The sequence below is a fragment of the Schistocerca cancellata genome, chromosome 8, assembly GCF_023864275.1.
Source record: "Schistocerca cancellata isolate TAMUIC-IGC-003103 chromosome 8, iqSchCanc2.1, whole genome shotgun sequence".
Lineage (NCBI taxonomy): Eukaryota > Metazoa > Arthropoda > Insecta > Orthoptera > Acrididae > Schistocerca > Schistocerca cancellata.
In genome coordinates, this window is record NC_064633.1 from 103,185,304 (window position 1) to 103,206,106 (window position 20,803).

The following is a 20,803-nucleotide window of genomic DNA, read 5'->3' on the forward strand; positions in this document are numbered from 1 at the left end:
TTGCCCACGAGACTCAGAGGGCCATAGACACAGGTTCCCACGTAGATGCCGTGTTTCTTGACTTCCGCGAGGCGTTTGATACAGTTCCCCACAGTCGTTTAATGAACAAAGTAAGAGAATATGGACTATCAGACCAGTTGTGTGATTGTATTGAAGAGTTCCTAGATAACAGAACGTCGCATGACGTTCTCAATGGTCTCTTCCAGAGTAAGAGTGATTTCAGGTGTTCAAAAAAAATGGTTCAAATGGCTCTGAGCACTATGGGACTTAACATCTGTGGTCATCAGTCCCTAGAACGCAGAACTACTTAAACCTAACTAACCTAAGGACATCACACACATCCATACCCGAGGCAGGATTCGAACCTGCGACCGTAGCAGTCGCGCGGTTCCGGACTGAGCGCCTAGCACCGCTGGACCACCGCGGCCGGCGCGATTTCAGGTGTGTCGAAGGGGAGTGTCGTAGGACCGTTGCTATTCAGAATATATATAAATGACCTTGTGGACAACATTGTAATTTCACTGAGGCTTTTTGCGGATGATGCTGTAGTATATCGAGAGGTTGTAACAATGGAAAATTGTACTGAAATCCAGGAGGATCTGCAACGAGTTGACGCATGGTGCAGGGAATGGCAACTGAATCTAAATGTAGACAAGTGCAATGTGCTACGAATACACAGAAAGAAGGATCCTTTATCATTTAGCTACAACTGGAAGCAGTTAATTCCATAAATTATCTAGGTGTAGGCATTAAGAGTGTTTTAAACTGGAGTGACCATGTAAAGTTAACAGTCGGTAAAGCAGATGCCAGACTGTGATTCATTGGAAGAATCCTAAGGAAATGCAGTCCGAAAACAAAGGAAGTGGGTTACAGAAACTTGTTCTCCCACTGCTTGAATACTGCTCACCAGTGTGGGATCCGTACCAGATAGGGTTGATAGAAGAGAGAGAGAAGATCCAACGGAGAGCAGCGGGCTTCGTCAAAGGAAAGCGTTACTGGATAAACTCCAGTGGAAGACTCTGCAAGAGAGACGCTCAGTAGCTCGGTACGGGCTTTTGTTGATGTTTCGAAGACATACCTTCACTGAGGAGTCGGGCAGTATATTGCTCCCTCCTAAGTATATTTCGTGAAGAGATTATGAGGATAAAATCACAGAGATTAGAGCCCACACGGAGGCATACCGACAATCATTTCTTCCGCGAACAATACGAGACTGGAATAGAAGGAGAGACCAGTAGAGGTACACAACGTACCCTCCGCCACACACCGTCAGGTGACTTGCGGAGTATGGATGTAGATGCAGATGTGGGAGTGATAACTGCCTAATGGTTCTCACTGTTGCTATTTTTGTCTGAATGGGAGAAACGATGAAAGAACTGAAAGAAAATCACTAATATGGTATGTAGTTGCATGACACTAAACGTCGATGTTGGGGTTCACAGTCTACCTACCTGTAATGATCTATGGTAAAGAGAATTTTGGGAAACTCTTAACAAGTGCATAGGTTGCATAAGACAAACTTATGCTTCATGATAAACAAATTCAAAGATTATTGTTAGTTATTGGTACAAAGAGATGCCGATTTTTAACATAAGATATCAGAGGATGATGGGAAAACATTTCACAGTTTTAGCTAAATAAGGACAATTGTTGCGTAAGGCAACGAGAACAATGAACAGATTAACAGTAGATGAAAGTCATACTCGTTTTTAAATTAGTCGTTATTCTAAGTCAGTGCTGTTGAATGCACTTCCCATACGAAGGAGATAAATCCATCATTCAAGTTGCTTACAATTGCTTACAATTTTCCTCCGTCTCGTATAACCTTCAGCATCAAGGTTTCACACCAAGGCCCCCAAGATATATGTGGCAATAAGTTATGACAACGATATGGCCAATCGCGCTTTTGAAGTACACACTAAGTCGCTGTCCTTGCGTGCCACAATTTGGGAGATAAGAGTCCGACACGCCGTATAAGAGGAGGTCGGTGTGCTCACTAATGGCACTTGTATTGAGGCATTCAACGTAGTAGAAGCCACTGCAGCCATGAAGGCGTCCCTAGTCCTGCTGATCGCTGGAGTGTTACTCGTGGCGTACTGCACGCCGTTCGCTGTTGCAGACGATGAAGATGAAGCGGTGGATGAAGCAGCCGAGAACACAGACGCTGATGACGACGACGCCGACGGCTCAGCACACGACGACGCGGCCGACAGCGGAGATGAGGAGGGTCTGAGTGGAGAGAGCAGGCGGGCAGCCAAAGGTAAACAGCAGCTGAGGCGGGCAGACTGTGCACGGCGTAGCATTCGCGGCTTCAGGTTATGGTGTAGACTGCGGGTCTATGTGTACTTTCTTGTAGGTTTAAGTCCATAGTTGATAATGTACATTATTCTGACACTTTCAAAGCTGAAGGCATTCGTCTCTAGACGAGACAGGTGGTTCAAGGACCTTTGTTTTTATTTTTATACTATTACTGAATACATTAAATATACTGCTACATTCAACCTCAGTGTTCTTTCACTGTGGTTGTATGGCTCGTTAAAACAGTTACATTTGCTACATACGGATCCAGAATAAGGCCCAATTGATTTACATCGACCCAAAAGGAGAATTATCTATTGTATGTTGAAGATAGCTAATACTCAAATGGCTTAAGAAAATAATGTTCAAATAACACATTTCAATTAATCTTGTATGAGGGGTTTTACAAAGTTTTTGTTATAAAATTCTACACAAATGACACTTGCTGAACAGGATACAATATTAACAGCAGGATGTAAAACCAACTCCTAAAGTCTCTTACTTCTCTCATGAGAACCAGTGATAGTATGTTGGCATCCAGTAAGTGCAACATTATGAAAGAACTAACAAAGACGCTACCATTACTCGTTGCACTTTACGTGTTCTTTTCTGTTGGTATTTGTGTTACGTTATTAACCTACAAGAATAGTTTGCACATGACACAATCAGCAGACCAGTTACTTGATTACAAGGGTAATGATAACTAGAGAACCACTAAAGTACTGTCGCTGTTATAGACAAACGTATAAGACAAAAACTGCTTCTTCGACATTTTTTAATGTCATTCTTTTAAGGAAGAGTACAAGGAATGTGTTTCTGATCCTGCTGATTAACTAGAATCTTTAAGCCGGATTGTAATTTTTGTTGTGATATGTAAGTATTTTTAATACATACAACATTAAAAAATTATCACAGTGTAACTGAATGCAACAGCTTAATGAAACAAGCCTCATAAAGCAGGAAGTAGTTTTAGAATTAGGATGCAGAATCGCAAGTACTCAGAATTTTCTAATTTTCTAATTTGGAAGAACATGTTGTCTTTTGAGCAACACATACTATAATTTTTTGAGCTAACCATTTAGTTACTGGTCATTTATCCTTCTTTTGGATCAGAAAGAAATTTACTGTAAATACTCTTTCTATTAGGACAATACGTATGTGCCAACAAACAAATTTAGAAAAATAGTTGAAAATTCACTGAAATATGGTTAAACGTTAATCATATATTTCGAAAATTCATAGTGCCCATGAGGGAGATTGCAAGCTGTCTTCTTGCCAGAAGCGGTTTAACATGTCTCAGGAGTCATCTCAAGAGCAAGTCACAGAAATTAGGTTTTAGCATAAAAATGCCGTAAGTCTTACAGCTTAAGATGTGTGCATACTTCCGACCTCTACAAGGAGGTATGTTTAGCAGTGATGGAGTTGAAGTTATCACAGGTACATAGCTTATACCTGCTTGTGCTTCATCCAAATTATAAAGATACAGGGCGATTCATAGTACTGTTCATGAAACCAAAAGTGACGTAGATGACTCTGAGTTAATTAATTTGACATGAGATACATATGATCGCAAATGTCAGGAAATCCCCCAACCAAGTGAATGACAAATGTTCAACATGTGATGGTACCAAGGGATATATACCTTAGTGCAAGCGCAGCGGCTAGATCAGTCTATCCCACCCACACTATAGCGTAAAATATCCGCTAAAAGCTACACTGTGTACAGCTGGATGTACTACAACAGAATGTTATAGCTTAGAGCTGTGCTCTTGATATTTGAAGCAGCAATTACTCCAAAGGAAATCAGTTAGAAAAACAAGTTGTGTGTGATCCAATTCTTCAGTGTGTTACATACTTATCAAATTTAAGGTTCTTATCCGTGTCAACTGAAGACAGAAGTTGCTGTTCAGCCGACTAACATTTCCTGATGAGACAGGAGGGTACGCAGGTGCCATAGGATCATAATATTTTTCATTTATTGTTGAGCAGGTGCTCACGCCCGGGCCGGCCACATGAAACATGCACGAGCAGGCAGCCGACACATTGCGTCCAGAGCTGGAAGCAGACCCCCTGCCAGGTCAGGCGCCGCCCGCAGAGCTGCACACAGCAAGTAGCCGCTGTTGCTTAGGGAGCGCCACACTGCACAGGCGCAGTCTGGAGCTGCTCCCTCTGTACTGTACCGTGCGGTCATGAGAAGAAAATAAAGCACCACTGTACTTTTGGCAAACATATGTGTCTATTACTCATTGTCCTATAAATGTAAGATCAAATGCACACACAGGTAATAACTAAATATGGAAAAAAGTTGCAAAAGTTCCAGTTTTCGGGTGTAAACGATATATTCGGTCCGATATTATACTACAAGCTTTATATCATTATCTGTGTACTTTGTACTGTGAGGTGAAGGCAGATTGTGTTTATTCTTAAGGAATGATGATCTATAGTATAGAGCGCTAGGGTACTTACACCTGTGTCTTATTGGGTCAGTGGTTGTGAAGACACAAGAAACGACATCTTTGTAGTAACTATAGACATGACTGCAGCAAGCTGTTGCATGTCCAATATAGAGGCACAATGAGAATTTTGATTTAAGTGTTTGAAGGGTATATGCCTCTTAATCTTTGTCCTAACTCAGCTCAATACATAAGTGTATGTGACTTCAATAACATGACCTTAAAATGTGCTCTTTGCCTAGACAATCATGACTCAAGGAGTAACTGATAACGCTATTTGAGCACATTTTTATAAATATATGTAGTACAAAATAATTAAATTTTGCAACTGAAACAAGTGTGGACATGAATGAATACTGGAACGAATTTAGGGACACAGTTGCTTCTCAAAGTTTTGTAGCTTTATTCTGCGAATGTATACTACATACGACATGTATGTAGACCAAAGCCAGTGAGGATGTGAGCCTCAATCTGATAGTAGAGAGATGTGTGCCCAAGAAATGAAATATAGTAATTATGTCAGATATTATCTCGAAAACAAGTTGTCTCACAGTCTCGGCAACACTACTTACTTTCTGAGATGTATGCAAATATTTCAACGATCTTTTGCTGACTGCTGTTTGGGACGCCTTCTACTGATTGCACTTTTACTTCACATGAACTAATAGTCCTGTTGAAGTCAGAGTTAACAGTAAAATTCGTGTACGAATTAAATACAGACTCCAGAGTGAATAATAAATCATGTGTACAGTAGAAATTTAGCATTTATATCAAAAGTGACTGGGGAAGGAACATAAATGATACACATTTTAACTAAATTACCTATTACCAATACTCAATGCTAAACCAACAACAAATGGAGGATTACACAAGCCATCTAGTAGATCATGTGGTAGACAAAGCCTCAATATGTGAGAAACTGTACAAAGAGAAATTTTAAACATATCGGCAGTGAAGAACGCCCTTGCATTAGCGGTAATGTGATGTAGTCATCACCTCCGACTGTACTGGTAAACGTATGAGAATCAAATACTATACCACGGACATGGTTCAAAACATATCTCTTTGACCAAAGCAAGTTAAGTCTGAAAACAAAATAAGGTCTACTTAAGGACCTGGAACATTGCATACAGAGTAGTATACCAAACTGCGAAAAGCTTCCTGGATTTTCACCATAATGCCGATCGGTCCTCAACGGCGGCCAACCCAGTTGCTGCTCGCACTGAAGCCATCAGAATGTAATGTCAATTCAAGTAACTAGAGTTCATGAGCAAGTTGCAACACTAGTCGTCCAGAACAGAAAATGCAGAATTGTGATATGAGAAGATCGAAACACTAAGGCAACACTTTGTTCACTATAAAATAAAGCCCACAAACACGTGACACTGCACATGCAATTATGTGACTGGTCCATTCTCAGTATCTGCAAGGTATAAATTGTTGACATGCCATCACTGGAATGAATTAAGCAATCGATTGTTCTGACAGGAAAAGCTTCTAAACGGGCTTGTGCGCCAGAATTCATGTAAGAATGACTAAATTGAACATTGATATTTTAACGAGTGGCTTTCATCAAACTCCCCTTGCATTTACAGCAAATCTCGAATGCTCTTTTGCAGGGTGGTGAGCATTCCAGAAGTGATAACTTAACCTACTGGATGCACCTAAAACAAACACAGTAATTATTGAGTAACTACACTAACATATAATGGACTGGTACAGTAATAGCATCATATATGTTTATGGGTCCATATCAACAGAACATCATTATTTTAAATAACTGTTCTCTCACTTAATAACATTTCCTAAAAAGAGTATAAATTGTATGGCATCATTACCATATCAACAATGTTACTTCCAACACTGTACTCATAATCCATTTTTAGTGAATACTTAACAGAATGCTATGCTTCTGAAATCAAACACACACACACACACACACACACACACACATATATATATATATATATATATATATATATATATATATATATGTGTGTGTGTGTGGGGAACTATCAGAGCCCTTCGAAATTCGCACAGGTGTCCGACAAGGCGATGGCCTCTCACCTCTCCTTTTCAATCTGGTGTTAGATAAGGTTATAAAAGAATGGGAAACATCACAACAGGGGATAACATTAGGAAACCTACAGATTAAATGCCTGGCTTTTGCAGATGATTTGGCGATTGTCACGAAAGGTATAAAGGAAACAAAAGACGCTATTGAAAAACTGCACGAAATCGCTTCCAAAACTGGACTACAGATCTCTTACGAAAAGACACAGTTTATGAGCGCAAAGAAACTCTCATCTCTCAACACAAAGTATGGCACGATTTACAAAACAGCAAACGTCAAATACCTCGGTGAAACACTACAAATGAGTGGACATAACAGAGACTCAAATGAAGAAAGAAAGACTAAACTGGACAAGGCATACAAAGTAGTATGGAATCATTACAACAAGAAGTCTATCTCACAAAAAGCCAAATTACGCCATTACGACACGGTGGTGCTCCCCGAGGCACTATATGCAGCAGAGACCACACTAATCCGAGGGCATACACGTATCAGACAATTAGAAAAAGTAGAACGGAAAATACTTAGGAAAATATTTGGCGCAACTAACAACAATGGAATATGGATCAAGAAACCTACAGAGGATCTGTACAAACATACGGAGACAATCACAGAAAAGATTAGAAAACGCAGACTACAATTCTATGGACACCTATACAGAATGCCATCACACAGGCTGACCAAACAGATCTTTGACTGGGTAACCACTAGAAACAACAAATGGGTGGCAGAGGTAGAAAACGACCTGAACCAGCTCAACATAACAGCAGACACAATAAACGACAGAATAAAGTTCAGAAACATCATTAAGAAAAGTAAACTACATGAGATACAATGCGACAAACGAACAGGCATAAAATGGACCGAAGAACGAAAGCAAGATCACAGCCAGAAGATGAAAGAAATATGGGCAACCAAAAAGGCAATCAAGATGAAGCCGAAGACACGAAGCCGACAAGAAGCATGGACAGAGGACCGGAAACAGAAACACAGCGAGCGAATGAGGGAAGTTTGGGCAGCAAGGAAGGCAGCAAAAGGAACTGGCCATGTAGTTTAGTCCAAATGCGCTCTTTAAGGGCAAAACACCAATAATAATATATATATATATATATATATATATATATATATATATATATATATGTGTGTGTGTGTGTTTGTGTGTGTGTGTGTGTGTGTGTTACTCAGAAGGACACATTAACCTTATAGGCAGACATAAACAAAGTACTTGAATACACTGTAAATTACGATCTTTTGAATGTAACAGACATTATGAATACAGTATAAATAACAATGTAGGATGATGGTAAAGAACACAAATATCTACAAATGAAACTAATTTTTCGGAAAGCAGAACTTTCTGTAGCTCTCCTCCTGAATTTGTTCTTAAGCACCAAACAACATAATATAATAAACTTTTAATATCAGTCTGCTGTCGAATGAGTGTAAGTTAATGACATTGTTTACAGTATTGTTTGTGTAGAAAATGATAAAGAGATGGGGCTTAGAATGCTCTTAAGAAGCTCTTTCTAGAATGAACTGTGTCTTCAACTCTAGTTAATCAATGTTCACAAATGGAATCATGGAGTACTGAACGAAATATGTTGTGCCTGCGAAGGAAAACATGATTGTGGAGATCTCCGACAGAAGAATGGCTTAGATTTCAGTCCTACATGATATCTTCTCCAGCCATGGCAATGTAGGACGTCTGCAGGGCACTAACCACTGGAAGTCACCCTAGTATTAACATTTCAATCAACATTTTGGCAGCTAGCACCTCACACTGTCTGGAGTGACTCCAGTATTAGTCCTATGGGAGTGCCATAGATCATGACTGATTGATATGGTGAGTGTAACTCTATAGTGAGTGCCCTTCGTTTTACTGGTAAAGATAGCAACTTCATTCAAAGTATGGCCCATTCTCATGTGTGACAATACACTATTTCTCAGTGATCATCTAGTATTTATATCTCAACATGAAAATTTTTGGTAAAGGCTGCTAGTACAATGTTAAATAAAGAGACAATTACTAATTACATATAACATAAAAAACTTTCGATTTTGAATTGTGGGAGCAATCGATCATCACATCCTTAATAAACACTAAATTTTTCATGACATTTATGATAATTATAATGACAATTACAGTAATTATAAGACCAACAGTGCCAAAACTCCAGGATAATGACAATTATAGTAATTATAAGACCAACAGTGCCAAAACTCCAGGATAATGACATTCACACTAATGAATATATGCAATATATAAAATACTGCCTCAACACAAACAATGAACGTGTTCAACATTATCAAAAACTTACACATAAATAAATTTATGTCAATGGTTACATTAGTACATTTGCAGAATACCTAAAATGTTATTTGCACACTTCAGCTCAGTTGGTACCTCTTTATTGTCACTGTTCTTAATGATCCCTTCTGGCTATCTGTGACCTAATTAGTGATGCCATCATACTTTCTACATTTTTTAACTCTGGTGAATAAGGAATGACATGCAGTCAGAAGTTCGATACTCCACATAAAGTTTTTCAAATGGCTTTTAATAGCACATTCATCTCCCAATTTCCTCTTAATATTTCAGTTCACTTCACAACATCAGAAAATATAATACAGCATTGAAGCATTGACAGGATCATCCAGAAACATAGTTCACAGTACAAAATGACATATACAATGCCTACAGCAAAGATCATGATAAATTCCTTAAACCTTTTATCCTACCATATTAGTAACTTTTAGAAAACATCTATGTGTACCTTGAATCATACTTAAAGCGACAATGAGGACTCAACAAACCTATGTAGTCTTAACTTATAACATGGCATAAGGGGCATTGGTATAATTTACCCTACATTGTGGCAAACTCAACAATAAAGTTGTCATTGTACTTTGTGTTGTTAGGGTCTTTGTACAATAAGTATCTGTTAGGATGCGTTTTCAGATTGTTATACATCTCTGCCTCCATAAGAAGATTAATTTGAATACCTTTTTCCACAGCTTCAAATATTTCCATGTTTTTTCAGTGTTCCCCATTGTATTTTCTAGTTTTTTTAATGTGGTCCTCAAAGCTGACTTATGACTGGGATTACAACATTCTTTAAATTTTAATTTAAGTTTTCTTCTTGTTGGTCTATGTATACCTGGTCACACAGGCCACAAGTGGTTTTTAACACTCTTGAGCTGTCATAAACTGATAGAAATATATTCTATTACTTCAATATTGAAGTTTATATTTTTATTTAGCTCATGGAATTTATTGTGTAGTTTCTGAATCTCATATTTATGACTGTGGCTGTGGCCAAACAATTGCACTCATCACCATTTCTCTCTATTAGGGTGCTGAGCCGAATAAAATTCAGCTTCTCACTGGCCAAAATGAACAGCTGTTTCAATTCCTAAATTGACCATAGCCAATATGTGGAATTACATGGATATTTTGGCAAAAACATCAGAAAAGTTACTAAAGGACTTTGTATTCTTAAGATCTTTCATGTTTTCCTGTGGGCCTTTTGATTAGCATATATCTCTACCTCCATAACAATATGTCTTTTAGTTTATATAAGGTTTTCATGTTTTCTTCAGTGTGCCCTATGTGTTTTAAGGTGGTCACTCAAAGCAGCTTTATGACTGGGATTACAGATTCATTGAATCTTATCGCAAGCTTCCTTCTTGTTTGTCTATGTATACATCGTCATGTAGACCACAGGTGAATTTATACACCTGTGATCTATCATATACATCTTCTTTCTCTATTTTGTGAGTCACCATCTTCCTTACCTCATTATTTATTTGGAAAACCACCTTAACAATACTACTTCAGAAAATCTGTGCCATTTTATATGGGATTTTTTACTAAGTATTTCGTGATTACAAACCTAGGGTTTCGTTTATTTCTTATTTTCTGTAGCCTTATCACTTGTTGTCTGCTCTTCTCTTTTAATAAAATCTCTTTCTTGTACACCTTGTCTACTAACATAAAGTCAGACCCATTGTCCACAGCTACATGTCGTAAAACATTGTGTTCATTGTCTGTACTCTCTCTAGATGAGGGTAACCATATGGTCCTGTCATCATGGCATGAAATGTGCACACTTCAAAGCATATGGGATGACATGAAGACACATGTATGATTGCATTTGTGATTGTGAGTTTTCTAAATATGTTGTTGGTATGCTTTCCATTAAGTTTGGATGTCTTCAAATGAAGATATTCTTCTTCCTAGATAACACAGTTACTATTAGCAAGTAGCTCATTTAAGTTACTGCTTACGTTTTCAATCTATGTTGTACTCGAGCTAAGAAGTGTGAGCATGTCATCGATGCAGCTTTTGTAATAGATAATCACATTTTTCATCATTTCTTGTTCAGTGAAATAATTTATTTCGAAAATCATCCATGAAAATGTTTGCTAGTGTCCCTGCTGGGCAATTACTAATTGCTAAACCATCTGGCTATCTGCAAAAGGTCAAACTGAATACAAATTAATTTTGAGTCAAAACTATCCTGAGTAGTTTATACAACTCTACAATTAGGTGGTTATTCACCTTTTTGTATGTTAGTCGATTATTTTTGATGATGTTAATTGTTTCTTCAACTGGTACATTTGTATCTGGATTGCTTAGCTCTAATGTTAAGAATTTACCAACTGTTGGGATTGTAAGCTCTAAGGTGAACTCCTACAGTTCTGCTGCATTTTTTAACATGTGACTATTTGTGAATCTGTAGTTTTTAGTAGTTATCTTATTCAATTCTCGACTTACATGGTAACCTGTGCAATCGATGTAATTGAAAATTGGTTTAATGGGAACTGCAATATTATGTATTTCTGGGTTAATTCTAAGTTTATGAGCACTTGAGTTGATACCTACAAACATTTTCATTTTAATGTCAGTCACTGAATTTACCAGTGGAAGCTTTAGGAATCTAAAATATTTGATTATTTTCTAAAAAAATTATTTTACTAATATATGGGCTAAGTATGGATAACAAGGGAACTGCCTTAGTCTACATTGAAATTTAATGACTGTACCACATTTAATTCGTTACTGACTGTACCAATAATACGTAGGTCACTTTTGTGAAACCTTTGCCTTTTGCCAGCTGTTACAATCTCTTTCATGACATTAACTACTTTACACACTATCATATTTTACCTCAGTTCTTGAACCTGTGATTGAATCAACTGTCAGATTAGAGTGAACTATCATTTATCATACATTTTTCTTTTTAAACCTGGTCGAAACATTAAAATTAAAGCCTTTGCTAGGTACATTCATATTTGACAAGTTCACAACGCTATCATAAAAAGTAATACCAGGGTCAATAAATGTGTCCAGGGTATTACATAACTCTGCCCATTTATTAATTTTCTTATCATGCCTGTCTGATTACTTACTGTTCAAAGTCAAAAAATCTATCTACAATATCAGTAGCCATATCTACAACACACCCTTCTTAATTCCTCAGTCTACAGAGGATCGTTTCCTTATCTATGTTTTTCTTTTAATTCGTACTTAAGCCATTTCTTTTTACGATATTTCTTGAGGTTCTTAGATACACAATTGCTGACCTTGATATTCATTTAGAAAAAGTTGGAATCACTTTCAATGAAATATTTTATGGACATGGCGCTATACAAATATAATGAATAACAATCTGAAGGGGATCTATTAAGTTACAAAATTAACATTTCAATTACAGATAACTCAAAATACATATATTATGTTACAAAACTAATAACTCAGTTACAAACCATCTGCATGTTATGGTTACTATACAGTTTAGTAGGAACACAGGTAGATACACCTCAGTCTAACCAACACTGAAAGTAAATCTTTTTATACATGCAGAGACCTGATACAGGGTTTAATAGTCATTACAAGTGCTTAACACCAGTAGACCTAACCTTTACTCTAGTTCTTTGTTTAACATGACACTTATCTAGAGTTATGAGGAAAGGCTATCAATTTTCAGCAATGCCACATGTACACAGCGTAATTACAAATCATCACATTATTTACCAATAGCCCTACAGAAAATCAAAGTATGGCACCAGCCATAGTCATAATAGTATTTGCTTAATAGTTCTCAGCTGGAATTCGTGCCTAGTTATTGTTTTAATTTATTCTCAGATTGGGACAAAGTGAAGTGCAGAAGATTGGGGGCTGTAGTCACCATACCATTAACTGTACAGCAGTACGTGGTGCAAATGATAGTATCTTTACTCATACCCTTTATGAATTCATTACCAAATGGAATATGAGAATGAAAGCCGCCATACAGCAGTTCAAACCATAAAAAGCTTGAGAAATGTATAGATACTTCACAAGCATTCCTGGTATCCTGGTGCGCCATGTATAAACAATGCAGGGCAAGACGAATACTTCCATACCAGGAAGCAGACAGCAGCTTTCATTTACTGCCAGCACGCTTTTAGGCATGAAAAGAGATTCCGAAAAACTGGGTTCACGGGCTGTTCGTTTCGAACCGCATTGTATGAATTAGTACCCACGAGAGTCTCACTTCAAGCCTATGTTGTGTCAGTTCTGGGTGATGGATAAAGAGAAAGTTTAATTATTTATGACTGTTATGTAGTTAACGTCTCCTCAGAGTTTGATAGGTATTTGGACTGATATAAAAGGGTGTACGTGTTTCATTTTGCAATAGCCTGTACACAAATATTGTGAATAATTATTAAATAAAGCTGAGAGAATGGCTCCAGGTAATATGGATGTGAATCTTAATTCATAGTTATCAATGTTGCTATTATTTGTCACAATGGAAGTAGCAATACGAAAAAGGGGAAAGTAAATTCCTAATATGGAACATAGTTATAGGGGCCCAAACATCAGTACTGGTGTTCACAAGTCTATTATTCTGATTGGTTAATAGTATGAAGAATTTGGGAAGCCTCTTAAATGAATGGATAGGTTACACTATATGAACGTAAGATTCATTGTAAAGAGAACAAAACAAAACTTTAATAATTGCTAAAATTTTATAACGAATTCTGACATAAATAATCGGAGAATTGTAATACTTAATATTGAAAAATTCTAGCTAAATGTGCAGCATGATAACGCAATGTAACGAGAACTAGGATGACATTAACTGTTATTGAATAAATTCCTGTACTTTTTAAATTAGTTCTTAAATTGGTAATTACCCTTCTATATTGCTGTTCTTACGAATGAAAGACGTTCGTAATTCATGTGTATAAACTTTCAGGTACATGATTAGTTTTCTTGGTAGTACTACATTTATCAGCTGTAGCGCTTACTGTTTTGTTTTTCGTCTTTTAGTACCCTGAGCCTCAAGGTTTCATAGCATGTCCAGCAAGATAATTCTGCCTTTAAGATATGACCACAGTAGAGCTTTGACGTAAGCACTGTGTAGCTGCCCTTGCCTTCTACGAGTCGGGTGATAAGCACCCCACTACAGTATAAGAGGAGGCCGGTGAGCTCCATAGTGACACTTGCAGCGAGGCACCCAGTGTAGAAACCATTGCAGCCATGAAGGGAGGCCTCGTCCTGCTGATTGCTGGTGTGTTACTCGTGGCGTACTACACGCCGCTCGCTGCTGCAGACGATGGCGACGAAGTGGTGGAAGAAGTAGGAGAAAACAGAGACGCTGATGACGACGACGGCGACAGCATAGCAGACGACGATGACTACGTCATCGATCCTGAGGACGGTCCAAATGCAGAGAGCAGGCGGGCACTCAAAGGTAAACACCAGCAAAGGCGAGCAGGCTGTGCACGGCTCTAACTGCTGTGGTGTCGCTAGTGACTCCCTGAGGCAGGCGCTCTGACACTGTGTCTGCAGGCAGCTCAAGTGCAGCATTCATGTCGTCCAGTTTTGGTGATATTACTATTACACCACGATCACGTTTCTTAATAGGCTAAATATGTTGCTACATTCAATCACAATTCCCTCTAATATTATGTCTGATAATAATTGTTTTACTTGCCAAATTTGGACCCCCTATAAGACCTATCAGGTTCACATTTGGAACACTCTGAGGGTCTATCTGCTGAACCATGATGACATTTAATCTCCGTGTAGCTTATCAGTATAACATATTTAGACAAAAAACATATCAGTATCAGTCACCTATTAAAATCGGTACTAAACTGCACTTTCAATACAATTAGTCATTGAATAGGTAATGGTATTAACAAATAAATAACTTTCTACCATGTTACATAAACAAACACTAATAAAATAAATGTGACAGACTTTTCCTTCTGCAGCATGAAAGAATCATAGAATTTTAAGACATTATTAACAAACTCTCAAGTACGAAAGCATTGTGCGGTGGTGAAATATACACTAACACGCTGAAAATGTAGCTCATTACCTAACTGACGTTCCCTTTTACATTGGTATACTTTATTATTTTTCATATTTACCATTTTGTTATACAACAGGGTACAGTTACCATACCAGTTACTTGTTAAGGAATATAATAATTAACAGAGTTTCGGTACAGTGTCGACGTTGTTACACCAAAATGATGTAAGATGACAGTTTCTCTGTAATAAACCTTAGTGTCACTAAGTCTGAGGAATAATGTCATTGACACTGCACAGTAACAGCAGTTTTTGAGCTGTAGTCCGTAAGTATGTCGTATTTTTGGTGTGACATATTCAGATGTCTAATGAAAGTAATGTGACAAAAGTAAATGAAACATTATTAGCAAGAACTTACAAGCGCGACAATGCTTAAGAAGAAGATGGTAGTTGTGTATGTCGGGCACAGTATCATAACTATAATGGCTCCAATCACTGTCTAATTAGATAGAAGGTGTCCTGATTTGGGCCACGCACAGTGAATCTTTCTTCAGTAGTCATTTAGTCACAGAATATGTGTGCATGTTAGTGGCTTGTACAAAACAGTACATCATGCAGTGACTGAGGTGATTACGATCTACTGTAAATGACGGTTGTACTGAACTGAGGAAAACGCTAAAACTACTTTTAAAAGTCTCACCACAGACATTTGCATAACATTTTTTTAAACATTTTACACGTGCAAAAAGATCAATGATATTTTGAATATTGTATTTCTGACCTACAACTTTGTAAATACATGTATCAGGTCACCATAGTGTAAAACACGGATTGGCCGTATACCACATTATTTGGAACTAAATATACCACGACTAGCAATTGTAGGCTAGATCAGCGTTCCTTTTTGCTTTTAAGCGAGCTTAGTCGTTGCAGCAGCAGTAACAGGTGTTGGTATTACGGCTTCTGAAATTTTCTGATAAGAAAGAAGGTAACCAGGTGTCACTGTAACATCACGTGTGTTGTTTCCTGTTGAGCAGGTGCTCACGCCCGGGCTGGCCACGCCAAGCATGCGAGGGCAGGCAGCCGACACGCTGCGGGCAGAGCTGCAGTCAGGCCCCACGCCAGGTCAGGCGCCGCCCGCAGAGCCGCCCACAGAGCGTAGTCGCCGCTGCTGGAGGAGCCCACGCCATGGAGACGCAGTCTGGAGCTGCTCATACTGTACTCACAAAGCAAAAATAAAGCACCGATGTAACTAAAAAAAATGGTTTTGCTACCCAATGTCTTACACGTGTAAGCAGGCATACAGACATATGACGACTACGAGAGACAATGTTATCAAAATTCTGAAGTTTTTAATGGAATTATGTGCTTACTGTAAATGTGTTCTGTGCAGGGTTTTTCTATGACCTCTGTGTGTCCCATTGAGATCTAAGTGCCTATAAGTACTATTTTTCAAAGCAGCAGATATTGTTGCAGAAGAGCTCTCGTTCATTCCGTTAAGAGATGAAAGGGAAACTTTAATTTGAAATCACAATTTTTACACTTGGAAGGTAAATTCCGTATGATTTAAAAGAGCCAAGAGTCGGGAAGTGCTGATAGTACTTCTGACGACATCATTAGAATAGCCATAATAATAATGAGGAATACTGTGAATCTGAATAAAAACAACGTAAAGATGTATCGGACGTCTTATAGGACCTATGTATAGTGGAAGAATATTTGCAAGTACACGGAATTAATACATAATGAGCACTTGAGGCAGCCTAATAAAGCGATTCTTGCTGCTCCAAAAGCTATGAACATTAACAAGGTAGAGGTGTTCGTAAAATTCTTACAGCTTGAGACCTACAGCAGCCAAAAATTTCAGCGTTCTCAGAACGGCTTAGAAACAGAGAGTCTCGTTCGGTACCGATTTTTTGCGGAAAGGTAAATGATGGAATGGCAGATAGTTTCTCGTGATTCGAAGATAAGTAAAAACAGTTGAGAACTTGTCACTTTGGCTATATATTTTTAACGAAAAAACGTTTTCGATCATCTCTGTAAACACATGATGCGTATCTGAAGATGAGATTCAAGTGGGAAGTGCGGAACGCTGTTCTGTCTAGAGATGGAATTGTGGATGACTCGTGCACCGTAATGTGGGGTGCTCAACTTGAAAGGGAGTATAGTCAGCTCTGAGTTGTAGGTGGAGACATAACATCTCAACGTCCTAAGCTGGCTCTCATCTAATCGCATTCATATGCGCATATGCGCAAATGCGGTTTCATTTGGTCAAGTTCCACACACTCATTACACATACGTACTTATATACCGTCTTAGAAATCACTAGTGCTTTCGTCGGGTCAAATAGAGCACACAGAAAACTTTGTATCGCAAAGAATTCCTTTAGCAGATGGGTTACATCTGAAACCTCTGAAATGTTAAACGTACATACTAGTTATTTCAATGATATGTCCACGGTGGCGGCTGAGAAAACCACGACCAAGTCGTCCATTCCTCCTTACAAAATTCAGCGAGTGGCTCATAGGATGGGCTACAAAAAATAGTAGGCATTCAGTATTCAGTGAACCTATTATGGTACTGAAATAAAGAGTACACGATCTTCCTACTGAAAACTTCTTTAGTATTTAAAAAAACTTATATGCAGCATCCACAAGAAAAGTTACAAATAAGAAGAAACAAGTGAAACAAATTACACTGACGGAGATTTTTTAAATCATCATCATCATCATCATCATCATTTAAGACTGATTATGCCTTTCAGCGTTCAGTCTGGAGCATAGCCCCCCCTTATACAGTTCCCCCATGATCCCCTATTCAGTGCTAACATTGGTGCCTCTTCTGATGTTATATCTATTACTTCAAAATCATTCTTAACCGAATCCAGGTACCTTCTCCTCGGTCTGCCCCGACTCCTCCTACCCTCTATTGCTGAATCCATGAGTCTCTTGGGTAACCTTGCTTCTCCCATGCGTGTAACATGACCCCACCATCTAAGCCTGTTCGCCCTGACTGCTACATCTATAGAGTTCATTCCCAGTTTTTCTTTGATTTCCTCATTGTGGACACCCTCCTGCCATTGTTCCCATCTACTAGTACGTGCAATCATCCTAGCTACTTTCATATCCGTAACCTCAACCTTGTTGATAAGGTAACCTGAATCCACCCAGTTTTCGCTCCCATACAAAAAAGTTGGTCGAAAGATTGAACGGTGCACAGATAACTTAGTCTTGGTACTGACTTCCTTCTTGCAGAAGAGAGTAGATCGTAGCTGAGCGCTCACTGCATTAGCTTTGCTACACCTCGCTTCCAGTTCTTTCACTATGTTGCCATCCTGTGAGAATATGCATCCTAAGTACTCGAAACCGTCCACCTGTTCTAACTTTGTTCCTCCTATTTGGCACTCAATCCGTTTATATTTCTTTCCCACTGACATTACTTTCGTTTTGGAGATGCTAATCTTCATACCATAGTCCTTACATTTCTGATCTAGCTCTGAAATATTACTTTGCAAACTTTCAATCGAATCTGCCATCACAACTAAGTCATCCACATATGCAAGACTGCTTATTTTGTGTTCACATATCTTAATCTCACCCAGCCAGTCTATTGTTTTCAACATATGATCCATAAATAATATGAACAACAATGGAGACAGGTTGCAGCCTTGTCTTACCCCTGAAACTACTCTGAACCATGAACTCAATTTACCATCAACTCTAACTGCTGCCTGACTATCCATGTCAAGATCTTTAATTGCTTGCAAAAGTTTGCCTCCTATTCCATAATCTTGTAGAACAGACAATAGCTTCCTCCTAGGAACCCGGTCATAAGCCTTTTCTAGATCTATAAAGCATAGATACAATTCCCTGTTCCACTCATAACACTTCTCCATTATTTGCCGTAAGCTAAAGATCTGGTCCTGACAACCTCTAAGATGCCTAAACTCACACTGATTTTCATCCAATTGGTCCTCAACTAATACTCGCACTTTCCTTTCAACAATACCTGAGAATATTTTACCCACAACGCTGATTAAAGAGATACCTCTGTAGTTGTTACAATCTTTTCTGTTTACATGTTTAAAGATTGGTGTGATTACTGCTTTTGTCCAGTCTGATGGAACCTGTCCCGACTCCCAGGCCATTTCAATTATCCTGTGTAGCCATTTAAGACCTGACATTCCACTGTATTTGATGAGTTCCGACTTAATTTCATCCACCCCAGGCGCTTTATTGCACTGCAATCTATTGACCATTTTTTCCACTTCCTCAAATGTGATCCTATTTCCATCATCATTCCTATCCCATTCTACCTCGAAATCTGAAACATTACTGATCGCATTTTCACCTACATTGAGCAACTCTTCAAAATATTCCCTCCATCTGCCCAAGGCATCCACAGGATTCACCAGCAGTTTTCCTGACCTGTCCAAAATACTTGTCATTTCCTTCTTACCTCCCTTTCGAAGACTGCTAATTACACTCCAGAATGGTTTTCCAGCAGCTTGACCCATAGTCTCCAACCTGTTTCCAAAGTCTTCCCACGATTTCTTCTTCGATGCTGCAATTATCTGTTTGGCTTTGTTTCTTTCTTCAACATAACTTTCTCTGTCTACCTGGGTTCTGGTATGTAGCCATTTTTGATACGCCTTCTTTTTCCTTTTACAGGCTGCCTTGACTGTATCATTCCACCAAGCTGTTTGCTTCATCCTACTTTTACACACTACTGTTCCAAGACATTCTTTAGCCACTTCTAGTACTGTGTCACTGTACCTTGTCTATTCCTTTTCCAATGACTGTAATTGACTACATTCAACTAACTGGTACCTTTCTGAGATCGCTGTTATGTACTTGTGCCTGATTTCCTTATCCTGAAGTTTCTCCACTCTTATCCTCCTACATATGGACCTGACCTCCTGCACTTTCGGCCTCACAATCCCAATTTCACTGCAGATTAAATAATGATCAGTGTCATCAAAGAATCCCCTGAATACACGTGTGTCCCTCACAGCCTTCCTGAATTCCTGATCTGTTATTATATAGTCAATGACAGATCTGGTTCCCCTGCCTTCCCAAGTATACCGGTGAATGTTCTTATGTTTAAAAAAGGAGTTTGTGATTACTAAGCCCATACTGGCACAGAAATCCAAGAGTTGTTTCCCATTCCTGTTGGCCTCCATATCCTCTCCAAATTTACCCATAACCTTTTCATACCCTTCTGTTCGATTTCCAATCCTGGCGTTAAAATCACCCATGAGTAGAACAGTATCCTTGTCCTCTACTCTAACAACTACATCACTGAGTGCCTCATAAAAACTACCCATGTTATCTTGATCTGTCCCTTCACAATGCGAATATACTGACACAATCCTAATTTTCTTGCTAGACACTGTCAAATCTATCCACATCAGTCGTTCGTTTACGTACCTTATTGCAACTATGCTGGGTTCCATTTCTTTCCTGATGTAAAGCCCTACACCCCATTGTGCTATTCCTGCTTTGACTCCTGACACGTAGACCTTGTATTCTCCCATTTCCTCTTCTTTCTCACCCCTTACCCGAATGTCACTAACAGCTAAAACGTCCAGCCCCATCTTACTTGCAGCCTCTGCCAGCTCTACCTTCTTCCCAGAGTAGCCCTCATTGATATTAATAGCTCCCCATCTCAT

General features: G+C 38.6%; 3 protein-coding genes across 3 annotated transcripts in view; 2 read left to right on the forward strand and 1 right to left on the reverse strand.

Moving 5' to 3' along the window:
• Positions 1-16,309, forward strand: part of LOC126094852 (uncharacterized) — a 207,027-nt gene extending 190,718 nt beyond the window's left edge. The window contains exon 3 of the mRNA XM_049909469.1: positions 16,258-16,309. Within this exon, the coding sequence (XP_049765426.1) occupies positions 16,258-16,294 (37 nt within the window). The 3' untranslated portion in view covers positions 16,295-16,309. The remainder of the gene's footprint in view (positions 1-16,257) is intronic.
• Positions 2,001-4,527, forward strand: LOC126094850 (uncharacterized). Its single transcript, XM_049909465.1, has 2 exons — positions 2,001-2,260; positions 4,288-4,527. Exons 1-2 carry the CDS (start codon positions 2,047-2,049, stop codon positions 4,410-4,412), a joined length of 339 nt encoding a protein of 112 aa, XP_049765422.1. The 5' UTR covers positions 2,001-2,046; the 3' UTR covers positions 4,413-4,527.
• A 1,220-nt stretch (positions 16,310-17,529) lies between the features above and the next one.
• LOC126095399 (craniofacial development protein 2-like) lies at positions 17,530-20,803 on the reverse strand. Its single transcript, XM_049910200.1, has 2 exons — positions 20,048-20,803; positions 17,530-17,544 (listed from the first exon to the last, which is right to left on the reverse strand). Exons 1-2 carry the CDS (start codon positions 20,801-20,803, stop codon positions 17,530-17,532), a joined length of 771 nt encoding a protein of 256 aa, XP_049766157.1.

Excerpts from the sequence above, each read along its gene's own strand:
- LOC126094850 (XM_049909465.1), top strand. The coding sequence starts at position 2,047 with ATGAAGGCGTCCCTAGTCCTGCTGATCGCTGGAGTGTTACTCGTGGCG. Across the intron at positions 2,261-4,287 it reads GAGCAGGCGGGCAGCCAAAG|GTGCTCACGCCCGGGCCGGC; the intron begins GTAAACAGCAGC and ends ATTGTTGAGCAG.
- LOC126095399 (XM_049910200.1), bottom strand. The coding sequence starts at position 20,803 with ATGAGATGGGGAGCTATTAATATCAATGAGGGCTACTCTGGGAAGAAG.